The sequence below is a fragment of the Kryptolebias marmoratus genome, linkage group LG8 (assembly GCF_001649575.2).
Source record: "Kryptolebias marmoratus isolate JLee-2015 linkage group LG8, ASM164957v2, whole genome shotgun sequence".
In the NCBI taxonomy this organism is placed as follows: domain Eukaryota; kingdom Metazoa; phylum Chordata; class Actinopteri; order Cyprinodontiformes; family Rivulidae; genus Kryptolebias; species Kryptolebias marmoratus.
Window position 1 is genome coordinate 25,002,893 of NC_051437.1, and position 6,985 is coordinate 25,009,877.

A 6,985-nucleotide genomic window follows, 5' to 3' on the forward strand; every position below is an offset into this window, starting at 1 on the left:
CAAACAAAAAAACGACATACATCAAAGCAGGCTTGCTGTTACTCGGATGCACATTAACTTAAGTCAGATATCCGACAAAGTTTCTTGGCTGCAAGTTTGAAAAAAAAATCAAAGGTTTCTTGGCTGCAAGTTTAAAAAAAAAATCAAAGATTACTGATTAATTAATCAATTTAATTAAGAGAATACTTATTAATTTAGGAGAGTAACGGCGAATTGTGAAGGAAAGGGAGAAAAAGAAGTGTTTAAAAATACCCCAAACAAACAATAGATGGCAGCAATTCGCCAATCAAATCTATCCGACTTCAAGGAGGAGGAAAAAGAAGAAGAAATGTTTGTTGCCTTCAATGTACGCCGGAATCGGCAGAATAAAATATATTTTTGTCATTATTTGTTCAGCAAAATAATTTTTGCCGCTTTTGGTTAATCAGTAACAACAAGCGTAATTCAATAGGTATGCGAAACACTAACCTGAGCAAACAAACAAACTAAAAGGCTTTAAAGGGGGGTTCATTGAATCACAAACATTAAAACGATCATGCGTGTTTACCGCGCAAGATTTCTATTTTGATGGTGACTTAAAATTTGGTCATTTGAACTGAAAAGACTTGCTGAAGTTATCAACAGGACAATTTATGTTTTTTTTATATGCTTTAATTTTTTCCTGGTGTCGTAACTGTGATATCTGCCTTTGGAATGTAACACAAACAAGAGGGGCGGGGCAAAAACCGGTGTTGTACCGAAAAAAAGCTCCTCCGCATTTAAGGACCCCGCTATCTGAGGCGGATTTGGGAGGCAGTTAATTGTGTGTATCCTCGAACTTACTTAAAAGTATTTATTTTATTTTACTGTGGGTATTGGTAAAACCTACGAGAACATGTGGATTGAAGTAGTACGCTTCCCGGAAACGAAATTCTTTTGTTGGCGAGGTTACGTTTTTCGGTACACCACGGGAAATGACGTCAACCCTTCGCCTCACAGGAACTAACGAAGTTGACAAGAGAAAGAGTATTTCTTAATTTATATGAATGTCTAGTTTATTTTAAGTCTTTAAGTAAATTATTAAAGATGTCTCTCATCGATATAGGTAGTTTCCTGTAAAAGGATTTGACCTGTTTTGGCTGATATAGCCAACGGAAGCAAACACTACGAGGTGTTTTAGCCTCGTATTTTGGTGCTACTAGCTAGCTTACGTTACCAACACGACTTGACTGTTTTCAGTAAATGGCTTGCACTTTAGAGAAAGTGTTGTGCGATGCTCGGACCCTTCTGGATAGGCTAAAAGAGCACGATACGGCCGCCGAGGGACTGATAGAGCAGTCCGGAGCCCTTAGCCGGAGAGTGCAAGGCATGAAGGAAGTGGGGAATGCTCTTCCAGACAAGGTAAGCTGGTCTCTCACCTACAAAAATTGACAACACGTTGAAATATCAACACTTGGGAGGTTGTGCATTCAGTTGTTTAGTTTTGCAAGAAGAAAACAGATACAGACGCAGGTGAATCACCTGATGGCCTAAAAAGGTTGTGCAATCAAATATTATGTTTAATCTGTTTTGTTAAGGACCATTTCAGTAGTTTTTTTTTAATTGTTCTGAGAAACCACAATTCAAAAGCAATGTCTTATTTTCATTAGTTCTTTTTCCTAATTTGTCAGTTTCAAGTTATTTCAGCGATCTTTGTAGGTTTTTATCTCTTAAAAGAAAGGGTAGAAACCAATTTATCTGCGTTTGTTCATGAGACCAAACTAATAAACGGTTATACATTCTGAGTTTGTATCAGACTCGCATGAATAAACTACATTTTTGGAATATATTGGCTGTTTTTTTTTAGATGTTTCTCTTTGAATCACTCACAACTGGAAGCAAATGTTGCATCGCCTCCTAATTTTCATTTCCAAACACCTTAACAGGTCTAAGTGTGCAGTCGGGCCAGCTGCCTCGATGAGTTTCTAACTTTGTTTTTAAGAAGTAGTTCAAGAAAGTTTCATAATTCTCTTCTTTTTTTAAATTTTCCCTGTTCCTTTCATCTCGCAGCACACAGAAGACAGCTCAGAGATTCAAGAGCTCACAAAATACAAGCCTCACATCCTTCTGACTCAGGAAAACACTCAAATCAAGGAGCTGCAGCAGGAGAATAAAGGTCCGAATCCTCCTGTCAGTTTTGGCGATTTCATAGTTTCTGTTTTGATGCCTGTAATAATCCTCCTCGTGGCTGTCTCTGCAGAGTTATGGCTGTCTCTTGAAGAACACCAGTACGCTTTAGAACTGATTATGGGTCGATATCGGAAGCAGATGCTCCAGCTGATGATGGCCAAAAAGGAGCTGGACACCAAACCAGTGCTGAGCCTTCACCAAGACCACGCTAAAGTAAACCAGCTTTCTTCGAGATTGTAAAATGATCCGCTTTTTGAAGCTGATAAAAAGGTTCTTGTTTTCCTGATTCCAGGAAGTGCAAAGCCAAGTGGAGCGAATCTGTGAGATGGGTCAGGTGATGAGACGAGCCATGCACGCAGACGATCAGCATTACTGCTCCGTTAAAGAGAGGCTTGCTCAGCTGGAGGTGAGATCAGTACAAAAGAGTTTCAGTCTTTTGTCCTCTGAGCTTAGAGATTTCTGCAGATTATTTAAATCATTTAATTATATTATAAACTATAGTTAATGGGATATTCAAAGTCTTTTCAATTTTCTGTTGAGGAACATTATTCTGAAATTGTTCCACTTTATTTAGACAGTTTTTTCCACAGTCTCAGCCCATCTTTGCTTCTTATAGATTCAGCCTCTAAAATGCTCCTTTTATACCCTTTCCTCTTACTGAGCTGCTGCTAATTAACCTAATTAGTTACAAAATGTTTCTTATTCGTACCATTTACTTTCACAGCCTTTTGTTGGCCTTGTTCCTTTTTTGAGATGTGCTGCTGCCAAAAAATAAAAAAAGTACCTTTTTTTCCCTCATAAATTATACATTTGGTGGCAAACACTCAGAATTCAGTGACGCTGCGATGCAAAACTTGCTTATTTTCTCGCTGCTTTACCTCGATTTTGAGTCTTCAACAGTGTGATACCACTTGAGGTTGTTTGGACGTTACATTTGGTTATTCTCCCTCCCTTCAGATTGAAAACCGGGAGCTTCGGGACCTTCTGGCAATCAGCAAGGGATCTGTGAAGACGGGGAGTGAAGAAACCAACCAGCCGTCGTTCCCAGCAGCAGTGTGGGAACATTCCCCTCAGGCAGCGACTGACGAGTGATCAGAGCAGCTTTAGACTGAACTGTGGACGGGTGGAAAGATGTCCATAAAAACCGAAGACAGATTTTGTACATAACATTCTAGCTAACAGAAATATTCCCTTGTGGGTGTATTCATGATGTACAGCTAATCTACAATCACTGCAGTAGCTTTGGAGTGAATTTCACTGAAACTGAGCGTTTGAAATTGTCTGTTTTTGGGTTTCACTGATATATTTCATATTTATCTAAATGCTGGAGGAAAGTTGAAGGGTGTTTCATTTATTTTGTTGGCCAAAGGACAGATTTACTATTTAGTTAAAAGGATAAGAACGCTGTTTCTACTTCCTGGGTTTACTTTTACTGGTTACAGAGACCGAATGAGTAAAATGCAGTCATTCATTTATTAAAAAGTAGCTTATAATTTACGTCACAACATGTAAGACTTTGTGCACGCTGCCAAGAAAACAAAACAAAAAATTGGACTGCTAAGGAGTGTCCATGAAAGCTATTTTTAAGGAATTTATAAACTTCATACATTTATTAGTCACGTAACAGGGTTTTTATGTTTGAGTTTTCTATCCACAGTTTTCATATTTGGATGCAGAGTAAATGTATAGCAGCTGATGGCACATCTTTGTTAGTGTTAACATTTTTCAACACATGACAACTTTTTTGTGTAATTGGTATGTGCTCATTCACTGTAATCTTGTAAAAAAAACTGTATACAGATCATCTCAGGAAATCAGTGTTGGTTAAGTAAATGTGTGATGAATTTATGACTCTGTACTATTTTTGTGTAAAATAAAATTCATTCTAAAAACTTCGAAATGTACGTTTTTATGGATTTATGTCAAAACAATTAGCTTTAATGAATGAGTGTTTGTGCAGTTCGATTCCTGGCCGCAAGGAGGCGACATAGGCTGAAGTGTCAAGTGCGGCGTTTACAAATTTAGGTTATTGCTATTTTCTAGTGACAAAGAATAAAATTTATCTCGTCTATTCAGATTTTCTCTTAGTATGTATATCAACGATATTCGCTTAATAAGTAAATATTAACTAAATTATAATAAATAATAACTGAGACGTGATACCTTTTGCCATTATCCTGCGTTAAGTTTTTACGAAGAGGAGTATGTCCGACAACACGTGAAGGCAGCACCGGAGCAGCGTTTCGTCACTGTTAGCCGGAGCGCAGCTAAAAGTCAGGATGTCCGAGAAGGAGCTTGGGAGAAAGTGGGACCGATGCCTCGCAGACGGTGTCATTAAAATCGGTAAATGTGGCCGACTCTTGGGCTTGTATTGTTACTGTAATGTCCAGGGTTGGTGACACAATAAGCGGGATATTTTACCTTACTGCACAGCTGTCATTGACCGAGCAGGAGGCTAACTAGCTAGCCGCAAAGGGCTCGGAAAGGACAGCTAAACGAGCAGTAAGAGCTGACTTTTTAGTTTAAATTGTGCTTCCTGAGTTCAACATCTGTTGTTTCTCTGCTCAGTAGGAAAGGACCAACTGGAGACGTTTCATATAAGGTGTTAGTTTATTTTATATGTAGCTTCACTAAAGGATTAAAGGTGTTTTTACAGCACACAAACACAACAAAACATGAATAAACATTTATTATTTCCATGTTTGTAACTCAGATTCTCATGTTTATTCATTGATGGAAAGTGGTAAGGTTCATGAGATGAAACAAATCCTGACTATATGACTAGTTTGATTGATAAACCCAAAAATAAAGACAAAGAAAAAGTGGCACACTTACAAACAAGCAAAAAAAAGTAGTTATTTGAAGGGTGAATGGGTAAAACACCACTATGGATTGTAAATAGGTGAATATTCTGTAGCAGCATAAAGCCAGCTACAACCACTTCAGATTTCAGCTCAGTTTCTGTAAAACTGACAGAGTTGTAGCCATTTTTGTGTCGGCTAATGCCAATCAGCTGTGTTGGCCTCCTGGAATTAGACTGACCCCAAAGGTTAATCAGTGGTAGGTTCACACCAAACGACTATTTCCTGAAACTTGAATTAAAACCTGTCCAACTGTTCGTGAGATTTTTTGCTAACAGACCTGACAGGGCTGACTCTGAGTAGTTCATGTCAACAAGCTCTCAGATTACGCGTTGAGGATCAGTCTCAGCTACTACTTCGCCAAAATTTAGCTCAATATCTGTAAAGTTGACTGAGCTGTAGCCATTTTGTATGAATTTTTTTAACATAGTTAGCTGTGTCAGCATAAACACTGTTACCCGCCTTCACCTTTTGGTGGCGGGTGATAATGATGTACCTATATGAGCATCAGAGGTCCATATAAGACAGCATATGCTTACAGTTAATTTGATTGTTAAAAAGAGTAATTTGAAGTTATTTGCTCTTCATGTTTAACTGTCTTCTGTGTTTCAGGTACTGGGCTGGGATTAGGAATTGTCTTCTCTGTCCTGTTCTTCAAACGTGAGTAAATTCTGTGGTTTTTCTCCGTTCTGAGTCCTGAGCCTTTCGATCAGCGCAGATGTTTGTGAAGAGCTGTTATTACCTCCTTACGTGCAGACACAGAGCCGTGTCTTTTAAGCATCTTTACCGTCTGGCAGGATGTGAAGTCCGTTTGTCATTCGCAGGACGCACGTGGCCGATTTCATTAGGCTCCGGAGCCGGACTTGGCATGGCCTACGCCAACTGTCAGAATGACTTGAGGGCACATTATCTGCGGCACAGAGGCGAAAAGGTTGGTTTGGTCGTCATTTTGGCTGCTTGGAACCAAACAGAACCACAGAGAAAAAAACATTAAAACGACACAAACTGAAATTCTGTTAAAATGATCATCACCGGTTTACCCATCATTGGATTTATGCAGCTATAAAGAGCAGAGATTTGTCCAAATGTGTTGTCAAAAGTTGGATTTATGTAACTTTTTTCCCTGTTTTTCTCCACAGGAACAGGAACAGTAACTACAAGTCATCCAATCGTTTTTAAATGTTTATTTTTGTAGTGATTTTGTCTGTGGGAGTGTCATCATTTGCACTATTCTACAATCAGAAGAACATCTATGGGATTATCTGTGCTTCGTCTGCGTCCGTTCCATCAGGACACTCTGTGTTTATTTAATAAAATGATCAGAACAATGAAAACGAGTCACTGTGTGGTAATACTTTATGCTTTGTGTTAGACAATCATCTTCAGTTTGTGGTAAATTTACATTTATAAACAATAGTTGTCTGAATATTGAATAAATGTTCCCGTGATAAATGAATGGGTAGATGTGACCAAACAAAAACAAAACAACATTTTAAACTAAAGAAATTACATTTCCTGTGAAAAAGCAGCACAATGCGCTGAAATCTGCTGTTAAGGTTGAACCAAGTGGAACAGAAGCTAAAGGAACAAAACAGCTAAAACAAATAAATGGAAGCAGAAGAGTAGTTAAAAACTAAAAGGAGCAAAATGATCAAAAACTAATAGTAGAAAAACAGCTAAAGGTGGCAGAACAGTAGCTAAAAGTAGCACAGGAAGACAAAATGGAGCCAAGTTTGCTGAAGCAGATTTCAGAGAGAAACATGTTTTTTTTGTAAGGAATTGAAGAGATCTCAATAAATTTTAGGGGGAATTATATTTTAAATAAAGTTTAAATATTTTGAAAATAATAAAAGTTACAATAAACAGAAGTCAGATCACAATGTTCCTGAACATTTTCATCATGAATGAATGGTTAAAATAGGACGAAGCATTCAAACGTTCGTAGAAACTGGAAATCAAAAACGTGCGCTGATTTA

At 38.1% G+C, this 6,985-nt stretch overlaps 2 protein-coding genes across 2 annotated transcripts; both read left to right on the plus strand.

Moving 5' to 3' along the window:
* Nucleotides 1-771: 771 nt before the first annotated feature.
* sike1 (suppressor of IKBKE 1) lies at nucleotides 772-4,043 on the plus strand. Its single transcript, XM_017411229.3, has 5 exons — nucleotides 772-1,380; nucleotides 2,029-2,134; nucleotides 2,219-2,361; nucleotides 2,441-2,554; nucleotides 3,106-4,043. Exons 1-5 carry the CDS (start codon nucleotides 1,222-1,224, stop codon nucleotides 3,238-3,240), a joined length of 657 nt encoding a protein of 218 aa, XP_017266718.1. The 5' UTR covers nucleotides 772-1,221; the 3' UTR covers nucleotides 3,241-4,043.
* Nucleotides 4,044-4,330: 287 nt separating this feature from the next.
* micos10 (mitochondrial contact site and cristae organizing system subunit 10) lies at nucleotides 4,331-6,343 on the plus strand. Its single transcript, XM_017411250.3, has 4 exons — nucleotides 4,331-4,491; nucleotides 5,622-5,669; nucleotides 5,834-5,940; nucleotides 6,149-6,343. The coding sequence occupies exons 1-4, from the start codon at nucleotides 4,428-4,430 to the stop codon at nucleotides 6,161-6,163; spliced, it is 234 nt and encodes a 77-aa protein (XP_017266739.1). The 5' UTR covers nucleotides 4,331-4,427; the 3' UTR covers nucleotides 6,164-6,343.
* Nucleotides 6,344-6,985: the final 642 nt, after the last annotated feature.

What these genes read in the sequence shown, in the direction of transcription:
- micos10 (XM_017411250.3), top strand. Translation starts at nt 4,428, where the DNA reads ATGTCCGAGAAGGAGCTTGGGAGAAAGTGGGACCGATGCCTCGCAGAC. An exon ending in AGACGGTGTCATTAAAATCG is followed by an intron (nt 4,492 to 5,621) that starts GTAAATGTGGCC and finishes TCTGTGTTTCAG; the next exon opens with GTACTGGGCTGGGATTAGGA. An exon ending in CTCTGTCCTGTTCTTCAAAC is followed by an intron (nt 5,670 to 5,833) that starts GTGAGTAAATTC and finishes TGTCATTCGCAG; the next exon opens with GACGCACGTGGCCGATTTCA.
- sike1 (XM_017411229.3), top strand. Translation starts at nt 1,222, where the DNA reads ATGGCTTGCACTTTAGAGAAAGTGTTGTGCGATGCTCGGACCCTTCTG. An exon ending in GGAATGCTCTTCCAGACAAG is followed by an intron (nt 1,381 to 2,028) that starts GTAAGCTGGTCT and finishes TTCATCTCGCAG; the next exon opens with CACACAGAAGACAGCTCAGA. An exon ending in TTCACCAAGACCACGCTAAA is followed by an intron (nt 2,362 to 2,440) that starts GTAAACCAGCTT and finishes TCCTGATTCCAG; the next exon opens with GAAGTGCAAAGCCAAGTGGA.